General features: G+C 40.2%; 1 protein-coding gene across 9 annotated transcripts in view; it reads left to right on the top strand.

Moving 5' to 3' along the window:
- ank2b (ankyrin 2b, neuronal) overlaps positions 1 to 23,404 on the top strand; it is a 193,464-nt gene that overhangs the window by 116,007 nt on the left and 54,053 nt on the right. For all 9 annotated transcript variants that reach the window (XM_087178657.1, XM_087178656.1, XM_087178659.1 and 6 more), the window contains exons 3-8: positions 6,675 to 6,773; positions 9,629 to 9,727; positions 9,948 to 10,046; positions 11,491 to 11,676; positions 19,278 to 19,376; positions 22,692 to 22,790. In XM_087178657.1, coding sequence (XP_087034783.1) covers positions 6,675 to 6,773; positions 9,629 to 9,727; positions 9,948 to 10,046; positions 11,491 to 11,676; positions 19,278 to 19,376; positions 22,692 to 22,790 — 681 coding nt within the window. The remainder of the gene's footprint in view (positions 1 to 6,674; positions 6,774 to 9,628; positions 9,728 to 9,947; positions 10,047 to 11,490; positions 11,677 to 19,277; positions 19,377 to 22,691; positions 22,791 to 23,404) is intronic.

Genomic DNA, 23,404 nt, shown 5'->3' with positions numbered 1-23,404 from the left:
GCTGATTTCTTGAAGCTTTTACTGTCTGTTAAAAAGGACGGTTGCTAACAAGTGTCTAAATGAGACTACAGAGGTTGTCAGGGACGTTAAACGTCATCATGTTGAACATGAAAACCGATCGACTCACCAGTCCACCTTTACAGCCTCGTGTTTATACAAACTGCCACTAACTCTGTCAGAGGAAAGGCTTTTGTAGAAGAGGTCAGGGCTAAATCAACCAGGGTGATGATAACTTCAACTTCTTTAGCTGTTAAATGTTGCGCTATGTTCTGCGGCTGCTCTGCGACTGTGTCTGTGTGCTGTTTGCTGCTCAGCAGGTAGAGGACAGGTTGTTTATGAGAGCAGAGGTTGCTGTAAAACCAACAATGAACTGTGGGGTTGTCACTTTGTGTAGCGCATGTCACATTACATATGGTCATTACATCCATTTTTGTTGTAAATAAAATTGTGCGGCTTCAACTTACAGTACCTTTTAAGTCCAATGTTCTTACTAACTCTTTAGCATACACTGTGTTGAGTGATAGTTAGCTTCATTATAATGTCTCATAAGGACAACATTAGCATTATTAGTTTATGTTGTCCACCTCTAATCTGCACACACATTTTGTATTATTATTATTATCATTATCATATGAAAAGGGCTCCACATTCCTGTAAGGGAATGTTTGACCAGAGAGAGTTTCTTTATTTAGGTTTAGTCATTATCTTGTCTCCTCTAAGCCCATTAGCATTCCAGACATGGACGAAGAGGGGCAGTGAAAGCTGATAGGATGTAAACAGTTCTGTGCTGGCAATGAGCAGCCCGATAAACAAAAGTCACATGGAGTGGAAATCTAACATTTGCCGATGGCACTCTTTTTTTTTATCAACTGATGTGGGATATGCGATCACTTGTGCCCCTGATGATATTTTGGGCTCCTTTGTTTGCACATGTTTCTCTCCAGCTTTGTGTCACAGACAAGTACATATTCAGCAAAGTTTTGAAAAGCTGGGAAACAAAACGCAAACGAGGTGTACTCAGCTGGGTAAAAGTGAAAAGGTAGTATAAATAACAATCACAAACAATTGGATTGATTGTCATAAGTAGTTTCAATATCTATATTTCTTGATATTTGAATCTTCAAGATTTTGAAACCACATCACACCCGAATAAACTGACTGAACTGCATCCACTGAGGACGAAGGAACTCCTTTTATTCGTTTTGATGTTTGTTTTTGCCAAATCCATGTTTCCATGGACCATCCTGAAAACAAGTGACATTTCTGAACGGCTATATAATGTCAGTTATTTCTTATTATTACAGACGGGAGATAGTGTCTGTGTGTGAGTGATAATGGCCTTTGATGGCCAGATGCTTAGCAGATATTTGTTTCATCAATCATTTAGTTAGCAAATAAATTGAGATGCATGGTTAATGTCTGTCCACTGGAGACACATTTCAGTGTCTATCCAATCTTCAACTTTGGTGCTAAGATTCATGTTTGTCAACTGCCATCAACGGTCCAAAGGAATAATTTTTGAGTGTGGAAATTCTTCAAAAAAAAATCATCTGTGTCAGTGAATGGAAGTGAAATGTTCATTAATCAGGTGTGTATGTACAGGATTTCAGACCAGAAATCAGTGATCAATGATGATAATCACAGTTGTTGAGGGCACTTTAAAGGTTGCATCGGCCCACCATCAACATGAAACATGGCACCTCTTTAGAGAGTGATGTCAGACAAGTGGTTAAATGGTAACTGATGCTTGGCCATGAGAGCACCTTGAGATTCAAAAGACCATGAAATCAGTCAAAAGTCGACACCAATGGGATCTAAATGACTCCATTACAGTGATGGAGTACTAGCACTGGTCTGACTGGTTGCAGTAAATCCTTTTTGGTACCGAGGGGACTTTCCTGTTTCCAACTACCTATGAACAGTTATTCTTTGGAAGGACTCCTTCCCTTTTAACTTTGGTGGACGGGCGGTGCATGATGAAGGGGTTGGTGGCTTCCTGAAGGTGAATGGAGGGCACAGTGGAGGGGGTGTACAAAGATAAATAGGGCCCTGAGGGTTTTGGGAGGTTGTGTGTTTTAAAGTGATGTCTGCTTTCACTCCATATTAAACAGTATCAAAACACAGGTTTCTGCCTACGTTAGTTTGACATTGTGAGGAATCAACATGCAGTATATTTATGATACTTCTAGTAATACTTCCTCTCCAAAAAAAGAAAAAAAAAAGAGCTCCTCCCTGACCACATGGAGAGAATATTCTTCATTACACTTCTTCTCTGTTGTTGTCCTCTGGGACAAAAGACAGGACCTCGTTCATCTGGGCTGTCTGATAATCACAGCTGAAAAATAGCTGTCTGCTGTTTTATGGGAGAACAGTGACAGGTGCAACTTCAAACAGACTGTTTGAAGCTTGTTGTGAGATGAAGAACTGTGTAACAGACACCAGGGAATACATGTTTTCCCCTCTTGCTCCATAGGCAACCTACATTTTCTGCACATGCTTTTCAATAAAGTATTATCGTCACAGATGATAGCTAGGTAGCTAGAAAGATAATGGCCCAATTTTCAATTCCTGCTACAAAGCTCTGATTGGTTGAATGTGCAGGGGGTTTGAATCACTGAATAAGATGCACTTGTCTGATGTGTGGAACCAGAACCAGGTTATCGAGTTCCATCACTAAAGAAGAACATTAAAAAATCTGTTAGCGCATCACAAAAAGCCAGAGCACAGCTTAATGAGATTAAAGTCTATGAAACATCCACAGAGAATTATCTACACTCAAACAGATGTATGTCGGATCAGTCAGCGAACTGTGACCAGTGTTTGGATGATGACATGATACTCAACTACTCTGTAACTAAGGTGTTATACAATACACAGATATATTTATTGGCTTTAAATATATCAATTGGTGATTTTGGTGGATAGTTCAGGAGAAACCTGGAAGAGTAGTTTCCAGGATTTTCTATCTTAAAAGTCAAAAGCAATGAGCAACCATTTATCCAGTCAGGTGCAAGGTGCTCCATGTTGATGTCTGACTGAAGGAGATAACTGTATTACACAGTCTTTTTAGTGTCTTTCTCAAGAAAATACATACTGAGCAAAGTGAAGCTTATTTCAAAAACCAGCACCATCACTCAACAAAAACGTTGGTACTAGACAGTGTTCAAGGACAGGGCTTTTTACCATAACATTATTTCTTTCTACAACAGCTGTCAACTACAGCAGAGGTAAGGCTGCTCTAAGATTCAATAAACTATGGTTAAGATTAGGAAATGGTTGTGGTTACTGCAAGGGTTTAGAGTGAGGGTCAGACATGCTACTGTGATGGGGTTCAGTCTGCTTCTGAATATCTATATATGCAGTTTACTATACCCCATTAACTATGGTGGCTCTTAAGGCCCTTAACAAAACACATGCAAAAAGACACAAACACATTCAGAAAACATCTTCATCAATTTTAGTGTCCCCTGGAACACTTTTGTTGTGTTGTGAGTATTTGCGACTCATGTGTTGTCAAATTGATGAAGATGTTTTCTGAAGTTGCGTTTTGTCTATGCGCATGTATTTTCTGAAGTTGCAGTGTGTTGAGCTCTCAGGGCTACTGTAGTTAAATCTCTTTTACAACATCCAAAATGATAAGTCTCCGTGTTGTGTAGAAGACAATGTTGAAGTAACAGCTGGCAGTTGACTGATTGACTCTAACGAAGAGACTCAGACAGCTCCTCGTTTCACTGACCTATTTTTATGCTAACAAGCACTTCAGGATATGGGGGATAACAAACTACTCAGTCAGACAGAAAAATCATAATCAAAGCAAACTTCAAACACTAACGATTGAACTGCAAATAAATAAATGATATGGCCAACAGTCTAACTCTAATCAGGATCCAACATTTCCATTATGAATAATATAAAGACACAACTGATAAAGATAAATGAATAAACATGGATAATCGTTGTGTAAGTCAATATAATGACGTTCTCCCTCAGACTGGATGAACATTCATATATTCATATCTATAGATCTTCATTTAACAGGCACACACTCACCTGGGGGACGCAAGCCCAGTCTGACTTGTTCCCCCGGTAATGCACTTTATATAGCTACATCGTTACCATGGATACTGTGTTGCCTAGCACTAAATATGAAATATAGAATAATCTCATGAAAATATAAAAATGACACAAATATATACACAACAAACAAACAAAGATAAAATAAAATAAACTAATTGTAATTCTATATAAAAAGATTTCGCTATTAGATTTAGTAACCATTTAAAGCGTGAATTATTTTTACTATTTTATTATTTTTATTTAACATGCCATTATATATGTGTACATGAGGCCCTTCCGTCATGCAGGTTTTCACAGCCTTACATTCCACCCCAGGGCATAAAGGATTTACTGAACATCGGCATTGAACATACAGTAAATCATGAAGTGCAAGTATAATTCATTGGTGAAATGCTATGGCCTCAGAATACAGTGGGGAAGATGACTTGTCCATTTGAAATAGACAAGCTGTTAAGCCTTGGTTTTCTACTTTTCCAGTGAAAATAAAAACCGAAACCACAGGGCACCTTCAGTAAACACAATAAAGTGCTCACTTTTCTGTTCTTTGAACTACTACTTTAAATCCAGCCGTTGTACCAACACAGTGGCTGAGTAATGGCTGACACAAGATCAGCTGAAAGCAGGCAGGTGCATGAACATGTCAACTGATCCGAAAAACAGCAGGAATACATACTCCGCTCTGCTGTGGGACAGATGCCTCCTGCCATCTATGGAACACCTCAGGGCAATGAAAACTCTAGCACAGTCAGATGATTCTAGGACAAGCATTCAGTCTCTTTGGGATCCCACAGGGTGCCTCTGTAGGTACCCTCGGAGTCCAGTGGGATCACAGCCTCAGGGGGCTGTGTGATGAGGGTTAGTCTGGCAGTCACAGAGGAAATTACTTATCGACTCAGCGGCTCTTTTTAAACTGCAGCCTGATGTTCGGACAGCTGAAAGGTTATTGAATCAGTGGTGGGTCACTTGAAGGAGGAAAGGGGGGAACAACTAACTCTACATTCACCCCTACACTCAACTCCTCAAAGGCATGAAGGAAGAGGGGAGGCTGTGAATGGAGCAACGCTTTGTTTGGCTGTCAGATCTATTTCTCCACTTTTATTCTGTTATGAAAGCTGCACAGAGAGCAGGAATAATGCTGTTGAAGATCTCTTAGACAGGAATCATTTGCTGCACAACAGTTTATGTCGAAATATAATTAACCCAGGAAGGCTTTTTGGAAGTTAATTAATCTGAAGAGTTGTATTATGACTGTAGATAGAAAGAAAAATCTTACCCTGTAGCATTCAGGCGTCATGGTGATCAAGTTGGAAACTTAGTGGGGAGACATATAGGTTTTATAATTTGCTTAGAAACATCAATCCCCAAACTATGAGGGTGTTAAGCTGACTTGGGAAAAAGATCTTGGAATATCCCTTCACAAGGAAGTTTGGAGGAAGGTGGTAAAATCTTGGTTCTCCAGGATTTGGAATTATTGGACCCCATCAGACATATCAAGGTTGTGGCTTTAATGTATTAATAACATACTAGAGACAGATTCATTGTGAATCCAGCATTGTGCATCTTTAGTATTTTGTCGCCGGAAGTGAATCTGCGCTCAATGGTGTGTCTCTCGATGGATGAACATGAAGTGTAAAGCTGAACTTTAATAGCCTGTTTCATTTCTCTTTTCTCAGTACTTTATATTTGAAATGTGTGAATATTTTATGTGTTTACTTTGAATTCTTAACAAAGCAATAGAGATTTAATCACACTAAGAACCTCATAAGGTGATAATATGTCAAATATTGTGTTTTCAACTTTTTTGCAACCCCTAGTGGCAAAAAAACATATATAAATAAAATATTGGTTATTTTTACTTCATTTATGAAAGCAAACTAAAGGTGAAATGTCCCTCCATATTCACTCTGAGTCCCCCAGAAATACCTTGGAAACCTTTTTCAGTCTTTTGATTTTACAAAAACACACTTCCCTTTGCCGGTTACTGTTTCTGAGTTTTCCAGCGTCTTGTCTCTCAGAGCAAGCTCCGCCCATCTACTCCCTGCCACCCAATCAGCACATGACACTTGACTGATTTACAACTTGAAACTTCAAATATCACTCTGTACCTCTAAGAAGCCTGTATCCTGCTGAGAAGTTGGCCATTTGCATGAATTAGTCCCACAACTCTGTTCAAAATATTTCTGGTTCTTGTGGTATTTTAGAATGAATCTTCATATATATTTATTGTTATAGCCGTCACAGATCAATATCAAGACAGCCATATTTGAGTTCACAGCACCTCAGAGTGGGAAAAAAGAGGATGTTCATTCGACTTGCACACACACCCACAAACACACAACACACACAACTATTTTTATCTTCATACCCAGGACTGGCTCTCCTCCACAACAGCATAACATGGCACAACATCGAAGCCAAGTTTAACAGCCAGCTTTGATATTTCAGTCTGTCCCCCCACATGTAAGAGTGAAGGACAGAAAGGCAGGTTCAGAAAGTTATGGACCTGGAGGAGGAGGTAAATCCTTCACTGTCCTCTTGGATCTGTCTTAATGCTTTGTCATTTGGTCCCTAACCTTTCTTCCCTCATCTCTCTCCAGAATGGTCTTAATGCATTGCACCTGGCAGCCAAGGAGGGCCACGTGGATCTGGTCCAGGAACTGCTGGACAGAGGAGCGGCGGTGGATTCAGCCACAAAGGTAAGACACAGTATCTTATCAAGGAAGAGTCACTTAAGGAGGGAACAAAGTGAGGTTCATCCACACATCCTGGCAAAATAGGTGGTTCTAAAAGCTAGCTAGGCAGTAACACACTGTGTCCACCATAGTTATTCTCTGTCATTTTATCTAAGTGTCCATGGCATGTACACTACTTTGATTAATTATAGCTGTGTGACTCTACACCTCTACGTCCTACCTTTCTAACCCTAATCACTATTGAACAGAAAAAGAGTTAGCAAGGACACAGCCAATAGCTCATAAAGCTAACTGCCTTGCTAACTGCATTTGGCAAGCTAGCTAGCTTTTCTGGTTGCTAATCAGACAATAGGTTAACACAGTTTAATCAAGTTTATGTGTCTCATAAATGTTCGCAAACTGTGTTTGTTTTGTTTATATTCCAGCAGTGAGTGATATAAAAGTGGATGATGCAACACAGCTAATAATGATAGCTTAGCTCTTGACTCTCCAGCTCTCCATTCCCTTACGTCAGCACGGTCACAGCCATTTCCTGTTTCTTTCCTATTGGTCAGAGGTGCACTTGGCAGGAAAATGAAAATGTTTTTCTTTCCATCTTTAAACATGCTTTCAGATATAGAAATTTCAGAAAAAAAGAATTAGCTTATAATATGTAAAAACATTTAATGGCAGTTGTAACTAAAGCCCCTTTTATACAGTTCAAGGCAGGAATGTTGCGCCTTTATTCAAACAAAGCCGTCATAAGAAGGTTCTCCTTAGTGGTGATATAGCGGAAACTCTGTTTCAAAGGGACTGAAGATATCTGAACCAGCCCTCAGCTTCTGATCTTCTGTCCTCACACTTTGTGGTAACGAGGTCAGGATCTATACATGACAGTTCAACCAGCTCCATGACCACTGAACTTTCTTGAGCGAGTCTAACACCTGCCACTGACACCTGACACTTGACAGGCACTTAGTCTCCTTACTTACTCCCTACTTAGTCTCGTCTCCTAGACCACTCAGTGTAGGTGCTCTGAATTCTGTATGGCTGTTATATTTCCATTGTAAGAATTTAGCTCTTGTTTTTATCCACAGTGATTTTTGATGTGACCATGATTCTGCTATGGAATATAGCATGACCAATCGTTTTTGAGAAGATCAGCTCCAGGTTTAGGACTGACATCATTCACTGAGAAAAACAAGCTTCTACAGATGAACTCAGTGTAGGAATACAGCTGAGGAGCAAGTTGAGCACTAAAGAAAAGTGATATGGATAGTGGAGTAGTAAACATAGAGCAATGCAGATCATTCCAACTCCTGCAATTAGAGAAGGTCCAGACTGTTTACTGAGTAAGGCTCCAGTGACTCTTGTTTATGTCGCTCCAAAATGCAACTACATGTACAGTGGTAAGAGCAAGTCAGTGAACCTTTTAGAGATTCCTGTTTTTCTTCATTAACTTGTCATAAAAACTGATCTGATCAAATGCAGACAAACACAGTGCCTCTAAGCTAATAGCACAGGATTATGGATTTAATAACCTCCATTGGCTCCAATAACCTGAAACCAGCTCTTCCACTAGCTGTTGATCAGAGCTGCTCAATATTCAGGAGGTTTGGAAGTTCTTCCTTAAAGAGCTGCCTCAGCTCAGACAGATCGTCAGGATGTCTGGTGTGAGCGGCACAGCATCTCTACTGGATTAAGGTCTGGGCTCTGACTAGACCACTCCAGGAGGTGGATTTACTTAGATGTTTAGGGTCATTGTCCTGCCACATCAGCAGCGACTCGTGAGCTTCAGTAGGTGGACAGACAACCTGACGTTAACCTGGAAGAGACCTTGATGAACTTGGGAATTTAGTGATGTTTTTTGGAGACCAGTAGCTTCCTCTGTGGTGTCCATGACAGTACTCCATACTCCATGGTCGGTGTATGGTAGACTCATGAACACAGATTTTAACCAGCTCCAAAGATAAACACTCCTCAGCCTTTATTGTTGACATGACTGAGAATCACAGTCACATACTTTCCTCTTCAGTCCTGTACAGTAGATTTTTTAGCAGGTCTTTCCATACAGAGTTTGTGTAGCTAAACATTGTTCACCAACAGCTGAGCTTTATTTCTATAGCTGTGTCCCAGAGTTTCCAAGACGTCAAATATGTAATTCTATGTATAAGTGCTCACGACAGTGAAGCATTGGTACTAGAACATATATAAATATATACAGAATTCATACTGTATCTGTGATATTGGATCATATAGAGTGAGTTTTTGTGGCACAGGCATCTTAAGGGAACACTTAGTAGTCACCCAGAGGTATAAGTTCAGCTCTCTCTTTGTACTAAACACAGTATTAGGCTTGGGCTGATATTTAATAATATCACATATTATGATATTTCCTGCCATATGCAATATCTTTCATACAAAAAGAATGTCAGTTTTGCAGTTTTGCGGTCTGCCCTGCCTGCTGAGTCTGACCTTCATTTCACTGCTTAGCTTGCTGCACATATTACCTTGGCATGTGACAAGCAATAATATCACACATATATATACATACTGTGTATATATATATGTATATGTATATGTATGTGTATATATGTGTACTGTATCAACATATTAAATTTTGGATATCACCCAAGCTTACACAGTATCGCAATACATTTGCAGCCATTTGACAGTTAATTTGAGATTGGAAGATTAGCGACAGATTGGTTACAATACTCAATTACTCATTATTGCAACTGGACTGTTTAAAATTCACGGATACAGATCTTTTAATAAGGTTAGGTCATAATGAAAACTGCTGATAAGAAGTGTGGAGCGTTGTATTTTAGAAATCAGCCCTATTTCTAATTGTTCTTTCATGTTTTCTATCGATCCAGAAAGGAAACACAGCACTTCACATATCCTCCCTCGCTGGTCAGGCTGAAGTGGTGAAGATCCTGGTCAAGCGAGGAGCTGACATCAACGCACAGTCTCAGGTGAGCCTCTGAGGTCTGCAGCTGGAGGTGTTTAATGCTCTCATCCTCTTCAAAGTCACTGAGAATAGCGCCTCTCGGATTACTCACCAATAATATCCATGGAGAGAGAGCCATGGTTTTATTTGGGGTTGTGTTCTGTGGATAATGAGTGGGTGTTTAAGATTTTTTTCATAACCAGTAGTTTATCCATTAACCTGATGTACTTGCCTGTGTGCTGTAGAATGGATTCACTCCTTTGTACATGGCCGCTCAGGAGAATCACCTGGATGTGGTGCGATACCTTCTGGAGAATGGAGGCAACCAGAGCACTGCTACAGAGGTGAGATGACCTCATTGGACTGTACCATGTCCTCACGTATACAGTATACTGTGCCACTGTCAAATTATTGATCAAAAGCTCTGTAAATGATCGTCACTGCCACTGGATGCCCCACTAGACCAACAACATCTCAGACCCAAACTAACGCTTCATTGGCCACAACCGCCCTCCCCTCTCTTCACATTCTCCATCAGCAAGGTGTTATGAAGCTCAGTGAAACTGTCCACTAAACACATAACAAGACGCCCAATAAAGTTACTGTGAACATGACAGCCACCAAAAACAACCTAACTACAACCATTAGCCCACGCTAGCATTTTCTGTGGTATGCTCCACAGCAATTCTGACATTTAGCCTGCTAGCGATAGCAACATTTGTTGAATACATTTATAATAGTGGTATACAGCAAGTTAGTTATAATAAACAGCAAGTTAGCTAACGTTATCATGTCTATTGTAGCCGTCACTAATGAAAAAAGACATGTAACATTACGACCCATCAAGTTACTGACACATGGAGAAGAAAAAACTGTTCTGAGTCAAGCTGGACCCTTTAGCAGCTCGTAGGGTTCTCCTATCAGTAAAACCAGACCAGTAGTGGCTCCATGGTTGGACAGGGAAAGAAATTCAACCCTGGATTCATCCGCTGGGACCAGCTGCATGAATGACACTGACAGAGTAGGTAAAAACTACCAGCTGAGGGGGATACCAGCTTGTAGTCCCCATGTCCAGTCCTCCTGTGCTCTGGTCTCATCTCTTTCTTTGTCTGAGGCCTTTTCAGATGAAAAAAGTGTTTTCTTCCATGGAGGAAACACTGCAGGGTTATCACCTGAATGCTGTGTACTGCACTGAGCCAATGTTTATTTAACAGGAGGGACTCATGTGCATGTTAGTGCTAGTTAGTGTGCTACCAGACCCATTACGCCATTACTTCACTATATCTTTACATGAAAAATATTTGCCTGCTGCTGTGTTATTGTTTAAAATCTCATTTACAGAACATTAAATTAGCACTAAATACAAAGTAGATATGAGGGTAGATATGACGGGGATGTCATCATTTTGCAGTCATGTCATTGTAATTCATTCTGTGGGGACATGAACGTTAGGACCAAATTTCATGACAGTGTTTGTCTAGACACAAAGTGGTTAGGCCCTTCGAGCCCTGCCACAGGGCAAGGCTAAAGAAAAGATGAATTTACCAAATCAGCTGTTTTAGGACAGGCAATTCTAACCCTATCTATTGTTTTTTACCCAGTCTTTTTATAATAGACATTTGGCCTATTCGACAATTTAATGTATTAGCACTCATGTAATATATTTCATCCAAACATGTCAGATGTTTGAAATTACTGCTTTTTACTGAATAATCCTGGATTAAGGATTTCTTGAAAACGATATGTTGCTAATCCTGGAACTTCTCTTTCATGTCTTACCTCATCCAGGATGGCTTCACTCCTTTGGCCATCGCCCTCCAGCAGGGCCACAACCAGGTGGTTTCTATCTTACTGGAGAACGATACTAAAGGCAAGGTCCGCTTGCCCGCCCTGCACATCGCCGCCCGCAAGGACGATACCAAGTCAGCCGCCCTGCTCCTCCAGAACGACCACAACGCTGACGTCCAGTCTAAAGTATGCCCATAGCACTGTTTGACTCAGAGGGGGCTGGCATGTGTGGAAATTAAGCTAATGTGATGCTATGTGTTTGTGTCAGTGTGTCCATACTGAGGTTATTCCAGCTAAATGAAGTTTGTGGGAGTTTGTCCGGCTCTAATGCATTTGGCTAAATAGCATCCGTTGATATTTGAGGTGCAGAATGAAGAAGTTAAAGTCTTGAAAACCAGTCGCTTTCTGGTTTCTATGGATTTTGGCTTCACTAACACTGGGGTTCACACAGTTTGTCCAATAAGTGTCTTTGAAAGGAGACACCTCGTTTATATCTGCTATTGAAATGTGATCTGAATAAGTTATTCTATTGATCAACAATCTGATCTCCATTATAACAGGCTGTCATTATGCAAAGAGGGCGAGTAGGTGGAAAGCTGGCAACAACAATTACATTGAAGGTGATGTTACAGTACGATAGTGTGGGTTTGGTGGTGATGACATTGTGATGAGGTTTATATCCACTCTATGATCTGGCGGCCAACAGCAACGACGTTGCTGCCTTCCCAGGGTCTTGATGTTTCCATTCACTAATGTAATGTGTGGGAAAACATTTCTACCAGTGGTTATGATTGTTCTAAATACAGTGGTGACTGAATCTGAATTGCTAAGGTTACAGTTTGTGGTACGAAATTTCTACCCACAGAGACAAGTCATCTGCTTTCTGTTCCAGTGTTGTTACCCCTTTCGGTACTAGACATCTGACTGGGTGGTCTTATTGGTCCCAGAGCATCATTAGTATCTGGATGGAACAAAAATATCAGGCCTGAGAAGTAGACTGGATTCAGAAGAACTTGACATTTTTTATAGGCCACCATTGTTTCGTTTTACTGTATACATAGTTGGAGCCAGATTAGCTCAGCTTTACTCAACATTGTCTCAACATTTTAAATACATTGTAAGTCATATTCAGTCCTATAAGGAGTTTTGGGGGGGATGTACTGTGATACTGGATGGCAAACTCACATGATCAGGATTTAGGAAGTTTAGGATTTCATGAAAAGTGGCTTCTAGTGTCCCAGTAGCAAATAATGCCTGTTTCTAGGCAAGGACAGTTTATTTATACAGCACCACTGAGACACAAGGCGATTCAAAGTTCTTCACAGAGGCATTGTAATACATTACAAATGAGACATTAACATGACATTTAAATTGCTTTTAAAAGACAACACAAACAGGGCAGCTCTATAAGTAGAAGGACGCCATTACAAAACCTCTTAGAGGGGAGGCCAGGGTGAATAATTGGGTCAACAAAGCGTGTGACTTTGACTCAGGAGTCCACAGTTTGCATTCTGTATCCTAGCAACAGCCCATAGGTATTTAGTACATGTTTGAATAAATCTCTCAGCTTAACTGAATATGCTAAATTATTGTTGTCACTGACAGAATCAGTAGCTTTCATATTCTTTCATCTCAGCTGTGACACACTCGACTTACAGTAGTGCAAAAATCATTAGGTGATACCTCTATTGTTAATGAGCATTTGCTTGTACAGGTTTACTTATTGGTTGGACTGTAACAACAGAGCCAGCCCTATAAATGCAAATGTCTATGACTGACTGACTGACTGATAGAGTTGACTTATTAAGTCACACCATTGGTCAGCCGAATGCCATGTGACTGAGTCATGAAGTTACACCATTGGCAGAATGAATTGGCACAAATAGTTTCTATCAGGGGACATTTATGCAGTGATTCTAACTTTACCAGCTGACACTAGACTAAAACCAGCTGATACTAGACTGAAACCAGCTGACACTAGACTAAAACCAGCTGACACTAGACTGAAACCAGCTGATACTAGACTGAAACCAGCTGACACTAGACTAAAACCAGCTGACACTAGACTGAAACCAGCTCTTCTCACTGAAGAAATGCTATGAGTGATGATGCAGTCTCTTAAAAAATTATTTGAAACAGCAAAGTGACTTTAAACCATGACCTTTATCTTCCCTAGAACTTAAACAAGCAGTCTCATTTGACAGGTCAGGGTCATGACCTGGGTTTGTTTCCCTGATGAGTTAACTTTGTGTTCTTGTGAGGGGCAGAGACAGGAAGTAGCAGTTCCTTGTTATAGCACCACAAAACCCATAACCCTGTTAGAGAAGAATATGGGGTTGATGGTCAGATCAACAAAGCATGTGACAGTTGGGAGTTATTGGATGCAGAATCTTTAAGCATCAACATCATCAGTGTCATAGAATGAATCAGTAGTTGTTTAGCATTGACTGTCAGCTCAGCTGCGATGAACATTAAAGCTTCATAAAACAATAATGATTTGATAACTTCACAATGTTATTAATAGTGATGGTTGTGGTGGTGAGATCACTTAGCTTCGAAAAAAAATGGACAAACTGTATTCTATTATTGTGGAAGAGGCATCAGGCAAGCGGGGATGGAAATTCAATATTTTAATTCTCTTAACAACAGACTGTCTCTGGTCAGTCCTGTCAGATGGAGGTGGTATGACAGATTTGTCATTGTACAACACTGATAACGTGTTTTGTTTTTTCTTATTCAGATAAAATATTAATACCAATCACAGCAGGTGTAAATAGGGTCCCAGGAAACATATGTATGATTTAGTGTAGACTGAAGAGCACTAACTTGTGGTGATGTACTTTTGTACCTGTGTATCATGTGTTTGTGTTTCCATCAGTCTGTGTCTTTCTTCCTCTCTCTCTCATTCAGTGTGTCTGTGCCTGCCACATCACTGCTGGTCCTGCAACTAACTGGGTCTCTCCCTCTTTTTCCTTTCTCTCTTTAAATGCTACCACTCACACACTTCCCCCCCATCACCCTCTCCTACCGCGCCGCGCTGGTGTCTAAGTGTAGCACTGTCCACTGCATGGAGTGTGCCACTGTCTGCAGGTTGAATGGTGATGATATCTAAGGCTGCATGCAACCACAGAAGGGGGGCAGGGTTGTTTTTACTGTTGTTTGAAGGGATGGGAGGGGTTTGAACTGATAATAATCCGGTATTGGTTAAAACTCACAATTACCCGTCAAGGAGCAAATGTTTTCAGTTGTGACTGTTTCTCTGATACCGGATAGTGGCTTTAAGTGACGTGGCTGGAGTGAATCCAATGAAGACGAACTCCATTTACTGCACCACACCTGCCTGAATCTTAATACTTCTGCAGGAGCTGCAGTGTATTTTAACATGCTGCCAGTTATGTCCATATGTAACTAAACTAGCGTATATGCATGCATTTAGTATAATACCATATTTGATTCAGCTGTTGTGGTGCAGCTCCGCTCAATATGACTCACAAGGAAGGCCCACAGGAGAACTGCTATAAATGGCATGTACAGTCACGCTCACACACATGTAACACATACACACACATTAAACACATGTTGCTCTCACACAAGGGCACAGCTCTAATCAAACACCTTGGGAAAACGTTCTGCTTACATAACTGCTCACTAAACAGGTTCCTTTTGAAAACTGCAGCTGTTTCTCTTGTGGTCAGCTGAGATACTGTTCAATAAATTTAGATCCTTTAAGCGAAAGTGATAACTTATTACAGCAAGGGTGTTGTTTTTGTAGTTTTAGCTATTAATCCCATTAGTACAAAACTGTACTAACCATGTTAATTGGGTAAAAAAGGCACATTCAGGTTGTAAACAAACTCCTCAGTTAGCTGAACTTATTTGGAGGAGAAAATGAGGTGAACAATACAGTGTTACCTTGTCATGTATTTGCTTACGTTTTACACACACACAAACCGTTTTCCTGTTTTTAGGTAATTTAGATAATAAGATGCTAAACTGCCACTGACACTGAAACTAAGATTAGTAGCTACAGGGTTATCATTACTGTTAGAACCACAGACTGTAAATAAAGATGGATGTAGCCTCCGTGACATCACCCCTAAGGTTTCTGAAGGGTGGTACTGAAGCTCAAGCTGTGTTCAGGGTCCACATCCTTCTGAGGATGCAGTCTATGATGGCTACGAAGGGCCACACTTTCGTAGGAAGGTGTGGCCCTTCGTAGCTGTCGTAGACCGCAAAGGCTAAACCGAAATGAGACAGTCAGGTGTACGGAGGATTTTCGCTGTGCGTCACTAGCTGTTCCCGCTCTTATTGTTGTGTGGCTCTTGTCTTCTAGCAGCTTTCTAAAAAAGAAAGAACTTGAGGTTTTAAGGCCCATGGTTTTAACGGTTGTACTATTAGCTGTTGCATTGAGCTGAGACCCAATACTTACATTTAACAGTGTAATCCTCAGGCTCTCTGTCAGTGTTGTTTTCTTTCATTACCCGGGCACAATGAATCTTGGGATAGGTTGTCCACCTGCTCAGGAAAAGGACATAAAGAGGATTTGTAAAGGGTCACGCAGCTGTGACGCATTCTGTCTTCACAATACAGCCTCTGGAGGATGTGGCCCCTGAATTGGGACACATGCTTCTGAGTGAGCTGCTCCACCATTGCCATTTTGTTAGTGTCTGACTCCGCCCCTAACTCCCAGCTAATCCAAAAATGGACAGAGAGGAGGGGTGTGGGTGGAGCTAAGACTTGGGTGCATGCCCGTTTGTGGAATCACACCCTCAGCCACCTGTCACTCAAAGAGGACATGCCCTCATTTATATAACTTATATATATAACTTTAAGTTTAAATATAATGTGAACAGGTGAGTTATATAAACAGTTATTAGCTGTCATACTAGACCAAGTAAAGGTGTAACTCCAAACCCCTGAGTGTACTGAAAGGAACAAGGGTTTATTTTGCTCCTTATGAGTTCAACTTTTCATGTGTCACTTCTTTCACATTCTGACAGTTTGACCAATAAAAAGACATTTTTCACTAAAACATCAAAGACTGACTAGATTGCTCATTCAATGGCAACAGTGTATACTTTCATCAGTACCTTTAAACTTAAAACGTCGCCACTTGAAATGCATTGTGCAGTTTTGTAGTTAATTTAGGCCAATCCACTTAAAATTATTATTGATCATAGATGATTGGACTCACGAAAATATCACTTTGGCTTCTGGGAAGCTGCAATGAGGATTTTTCACTATTCTTCAACATTTTTGACCAAATAATAAATCGCAAAATCAAATAACAGATGAACTGATAATAAACAATAGTTGCCGTCCTCCAGGACCCTTCTCTGTGTGACAGATTTCACCTATGTGTGAACTTAGCTGCGCTGGCAGGACACCTTAAACGGGAGTGACACACCCCAGCCACGTTGCTTGCCAGCTTAGTATCTGACTGTGTAGCTGCCTCTGAGCTGCTGATACAGTGTCATACAAGCCTGACTTAACTGATGTTTCCCTCCTCATTCCTCCTGCTACAGATGATGGTCAATAGGACTACTGAGGTATACCAATGCTCCTTTAACTCTCTACAGATTCACTATACAGTACCATCTCTTTGTCTTTGTCTTCTCTTCCACTGTTTATTTCTCTCACTTCCACAGCACTGCATGGTGTAAATAAAGAATCATTTGGTTCATTTTACACTTCCCACAATTTTATGTTAGTATAAGAAGCCACCATGCACGGCTGATAGGAATGGCCACACCACTGCCATGTGTCCTGCATTCAGGCACTGCACACCATCTGCTGTAGTTGTCGGCTTTGGATTTTTATTATTCATACTCTGTTTGCATTTTCATTCTTTCTTTTCAGTTTGTATTCATTTTTGTTACCGGCTCTTTTTTTTTCATATTTGATTCTCAGTTCATTTACAAATATCTCTAAACAACATCTTTATTGAGATGTACGGTTTATTGATTTATTTTAAATGATTATATTTTCCTCCTGTAAGGTTTTGATTTGATGAATACTATGCTGATGCATCTTTGGAACAGCTACGAATGTATATTGTCTATGGGTCCGTCTTGTAATCTGTTGTACTGCATGACTTCTAAAGATACACTATGAAACAGCATTGGTTAAATGACTGCAAATATTACAATATACTGTTCCACATTTATGGAAGTCCAGCACTGCCAACAGAAAAATGAAAACATTTAATCAAATTTAAATATTTTTTGTTTTTATTTTTATAGATACTATAAAATGCATTGTTACTTCCGAAATTAATACTTTTTATGAATAATTTTCAATATTCTCCAAAGCCTAAATAAAAATTTAAGTTTCGTTTTCAATTTCAAATCAGCAGAAAATGTACAATTTATGTAATCTTGAAAAAAGCAAACTGGACTCTGACATTTGAAAAGAAATGAAGTGGTGTGCATGTTTTTTTTGTTTTTTTTACTAAGTTGAATTTTATTTCCTCTCGGAGGTTCTGATGATGGACTTTGTCAGATTTGACAAAAGAGGCCTAGGGAATCTTTCCATTATAAAAATGGCCATTAAACACAGCAATAATCATTTGATTGAGCTAAAATGAAAATATAATCCGAATTCATCTTTACAATCCAGTTTTTCAGTTTAGAGTCAACATTGTCCACCATTTTGAAAAATTTTGATTAATAGTAACAGTGTTTTGTTTTGGAGTAAACTGAAAATTTCCTGTCAGTGGAATTTTTTCTTTTTGGCAGTAATTGTGCATGTTTACACATGATAATTGAAATGCAAATAATTTCTTTTCTGCCGTACATAATGAAAATACAAAATTTAAATTAATTAAATTATTTCATTTTAATATTGGCAACTCTGGTTTTCCATATTTAACAGCTTCCTAAACAAGTATTTCAAATGCATGCATTTCTATGAAAGATTTGTAACTTACTGGACTATAACTTTAGCTCTTTTACAACTACAAACAATGCTAATCATTAACAGCATGGGAAGCTCATAATGTGTTTAAAATACTAAGCTGCTTGGCCAAAGATTTGGCATTGAATAGCATGTTGCATCCATGCTGCCTTAATTTGCACCATTCTAAGCTTTTGACTGTGTAAAGTTTGAAACCATCACGTTAGCCACTGTATTCTTCACACTTTTGTAAACGACTTTTTCACATTAAATCGGACCACACTTACAGAACGGCAAGGTAAGGCAAGAATTTCACAACTACTCCAACCTGCTCTGCAATCTCTAACTTTTCTCATATATTTCTCATTGCTAACTCTAAGACTTTATGACATACAGTTAACATAGTGCAATGTGGTGATGGGAACTCTTCCCCACTCGTTATGTGCCACTCTATGATTTTACTATCATTTGATTTTGGGTATCTGATATTGTTTGTCCATTTTCATGTCAATCTCTGTGCGTGTATTTCTCTTTGTTCTGCTTTTGTTTTGGTCTTTTTCATTTTGGTTCTTGAAGCCAAAGGTTTTCTTTCATTTTGGTTTCTGTGGTTGAAAACCTGCATGGAGGTGATGTGACGAGTGTGTTTTGGGGTTGTATGTGTGGGTGCTTCATATACTGACTTGAATATTTTCAAAATTATTTTTTTCCCGTGACTTTTACATTTTCCTTTTTTTTCAGTTTACCTTTTGTTCACCTGTGATGCTTGATTCAACTGCTGCATGCTGGGAAGACTCAAGGTCAAGAGGCGCGGGTCAAAGTTTAAGGACATGAAGTAAAAATCTGACCTCTGTCCTCCTCTCTGTGTGTCTGTCTGTTTCCTGTCTGTCTTTCAGAGTGGATTCACCCCTCTGCATATCGCTGCCCACTACGGGAATGTCAACGTGGCCACGCTCCTGTTGAACCGAGGGGCGGCAGTCGACTTCACTGCAAGGGTAGGATACCACACACTAGGGGTTTCACAGAATAGTCGACTAGTCGACTATTCGAATATTACAACCACTAGTCGACACTGTGCATTGCTGTAGACTAATCGTTCATCTGTGATTTTAGCACGGTGCAGTAATAAAGCAGTTGCATCTACAATGCATCTACAGCAGATATGCAGCAGGGGGCGCTGTGGGTATTTGCTGTTGTAGTTGTAGTTGTTGACAAGTCACGTGTGATACTGTTGGGCGCTAAAGCAGCAGAAATGCAGCGAAAACAAGAGGCAGAGAGAAACATGACTGTACGCCCCGATGCTTGACAGTCAACAGTGTGGAAATATTTTACCAAGGCAGATAAAACCGTCAGCTGCAATATATGTAAGGCTACTCTAAAGTACCACCAAAGTACCAGCGCTATACATAACCATTTGAAGCTACACCCGCTCATGGTTACCAAGAGCAACAACGAGGAGAAGCGCCAACAGAGGGAACAAAGCAGGCAGACGACAATCGGAGAATTTTCCAAGCGTCCGATCACCGACCACAGAAAAAGGGAAATAACAGGTCTGTTGGTAAATTTCATTGTGCTGTCGCTGGAAGAGAGCAGTCGTCATGCAGTCAAACGGTATCTCCAGGTCAGACAAGCTGCTGGGGATTTAGTCCAATCAGATCGCGGCTCATTTTTAAACAGCCTCTCAGAGCCAATCGAAGGCATTGGTATTTCACCTACCCCCAGGTTGGTCCCGCCTACACCCTTTACTGGTTGTATGAGACGTTTTTGACGATAATTGATCATTGTTATTGGGTGAAAAAAATATGATAGATCTCCCGCGATTAATCGACTAGTCGACTACTTTTTGGGAGTAGTCAATGACTACAAAAATACAGCACTCGTGAATGCCCTACCACACACACACACACACACACACACACACACAGTCGTGTTTCCTAACCTTAAAGAGATAGTTGAGGTCATTTGACGTGGGGTTGTGTGAGGTAGTCATGCATAGTCAGTGTGTTACCTGCAGTAGATTCAGATCAGTGCGCTGGCAGTTTAGAGAAGCAGCAGGGAACACGGAACGTTACCAGATCAATGTGCTGCTGTGGGCGGGGCCAGAAGAAAAAAAACGTGTTTGACACTTTTAAAAGTTGCCCACCGAAACAATCCAATACCTGGTTCAATGTACACTTCATGTAGAATATTTTCAGCACATATCTTCCTATCAAAACACCACTTTCCTTTGGTACTACATTTTTCTGGATTGCTGAAATACCCTATTCCTATGCACAAGCACACCTACAGCACGCACTGTGTTACGCCGCAGGTCAGCTGAGTGAACTTGAAAGAGCTAAACTTCACTCTGTTTGCAGGGGATTGTTTCAGTGACTCAGCCACATGTTTGAGCCTCAGTCAGACCCAGATTCAGAGGAGGAGTCTGTTGAGACCAGAGCCAGAGACCAGCAGACGTATCAGAGCGGTTAGCATAGTTAGCATCTTTTATTTGTTTATGTTGTTTGTTAGCTTGTAACTGACAGTGGCTGACACAGTGTTAGTGGTTGTGCTGATGCTAACTCTCTCTCTCTGTACTGACAAGGCTTCAGGTTTATTTAGCCCCGCCCCTGTCCCCACAGGTTGACAGGATTGGTTCCTTGGGTTTGTGACATATGAAACCCTGGCTGTCTAATCTGTTTTTTATGAGACTGTCATTTGTTCACTGCAGTTCAATGTGGAAACACTCAGTCATGGTGTTGATGATTATTTCTCTCATCATATGACTTGTATTATATAAAAACATCATATGGATGTTAACATGGTTAAACCCTGTATTTTCATCAAAGGGTCTTTAATATAGTTTTCGCTCATTTTTAAACATTGTTGACAACTTCATTTGGGTAGTGAACAACTTGAAGCAATTTTTTAAGCTCAGGTTTTTGTACTTTCATGTGTTGTCACATTGGTGAAGATTTTTTCTTTTCTTAACTGTCCTGGGCTCTAGTGGGCACCAGGACAAATCTGATGATGTACTTTTGAGTCAGCAAATCTGAAGTCTGAGTCCTCGTCTACCCCCACCCACCCCGCTGTTGTCCTTTTGTCCCCAGCCTCATCACTGTGTGTGGGCTCAAGATCTACAAGCGCTCACATGCACACAAAGAAAACCCTCTTCTAGTGGGGCCTCCTCTTTTCATGGATCAACACATAACACAGAGGCAGAGTTTTTAACTGAGGCAAATGGCTTTGAAAAGGCCAGGCTTCGTTTGTAGACAGGGTGTCTGACCAAATACCAAACCTTCCCCGCAGTCCAAAACGCTAACTTTCATTTATGGTCAGACCTTTTCCACTGTGAGTTCTATTCCTTTATCAGCATCATCCAGAAAATGAATTCAGATGTCCTATTTTTAACCATGCAAACAATGTGGATAAGAATAGCACTTTTTGTACTTTGCAACAAAAATAAAATAAATAACACGCACACATTTGTACTTGTCTGACTGGAAAGGAAGCTGCAGAGATTTAAAATCCCACGTGGTTAAAAAGGTTTGAGAGAATGTGCTCCTTTATCTGTGTAGACCAGATACCATCCCACAGAGATGATCAGACTGTACTGTTCCAAAGTGACAGTACGGATCAAACAAGGCTTCTTCAGCAGGTGCAGGTCAAATGGATTTGGACAAAAGGTTACAAAAAATACCCGATGCAGAATTAAAGAGAAAATTAAAAATGTGTTCAAAATGTGAAAGAAGCTAGTTCCATGTCTCTGCTGTTCAATGATGTAGGTGTTATCTCTGCAACACAAACAGAACATGTTTAGTCTCAAACACAAGGAGTAAAATGTTACAATTGGTTAGTTATAACAGAAACGGGTACACACACACACACACACACACACACACACACACACACACACACCAATTATGGTAAAAAGTCATACGAGTGTTTCGATATCAACTTTTCGTAACTAAACCAAACCTTATATCATCCTGTTACATTTCATATGTGTAATGTTGTTACAGCTAACCACGAGCTAGCTAATAGCTAACACTGACAACATGAAACACATATCTACATATACTCACAATAAACATGAAGTTTGAAGAGTTAAACTACAGACTATCAAAAAAATAAATCAAGTTTAAAAAAAAATGTCAAAATTGTTTTTTATTTTTATTTGTGTCGGCTTATTATTTTCTTTTAAATAGGATTTTATTTAATTATGGAATTTCATTTTTATGGATTCGTTTTTTCTGTATATTTAATTTCTATATCAGTAACGTGTGAATGACTGTGTCTAATAAAGATAACATGCATTTCTGTCCTCTCTGCAGAATGGGATTACTCCTCTACATGTGGCCTCCAAGCGTGGCAACACTAATATGGTTCGCCTGTTACTGGACCGTGGCTCTCAGATTGATGCTAAAACGAGGGTGAGTAATGCGAAAAAACACAGCTCAGGTAAAGCTGCAAGATCTTCTGTCTGAGCCGTAGACTGAATATCATGAAACACGCATCCTCTCCTTCCTCCACCTCACCTGCTCAGGCCCGTTTTCTCCGCTTGGTTGCTATTGGTGATGAAACACAGACCAAATGTTTCTGCTGTTACATTCACACTCACAACGAATGGTCAGCTCATGACTATTCATCTCCATTAGCAACAACAGATGTGAGTATTAACTAGCTGCTGGTGGGTCAGTGGATTAAATTCAGTGTCACTCTGGACTTCCTGACCTGGCGTTATTTTGTCGTGTACCAGCATGACACTCGGGTTATTAGCTGGATTTGATTCAGACCCATGCAAACAACACCCAGCCTGGATCAGTCACTGGCTCCATGTAGAAACCTGTCTGTGTTGCAGCAGCTGGGGTCAGGAGGTTGAGGTTAAGCCATTGACCTCAAGTTACCTGACTCGGTTAAAGGGACTTCTGCATCAGGTCTTGTTCTTTAGCCTCTAGCCAGATCAGTGTCGGTACATGCTGAATGCTTATGAATAAGTGTGTGTGTGTGTGTGTGTGTGTGTCTGTGTGTGTGTGTGTCTGTGTGT

The sequence above is a fragment of the Seriola lalandi genome, unplaced genomic scaffold (assembly GCF_002814215.2).
Source record: "Seriola lalandi dorsalis isolate HSWRI2012SDOR001 ecotype SW California unplaced genomic scaffold, Sedor1 jcf7180002054694, whole genome shotgun sequence".
Lineage (NCBI taxonomy): Eukaryota > Metazoa > Chordata > Actinopteri > Carangiformes > Carangidae > Seriola > Seriola lalandi.
The sequence above is the reverse complement of the archived record's forward strand: the minus strand, read 5'-3'. Positions and strand labels throughout refer to the sequence as shown.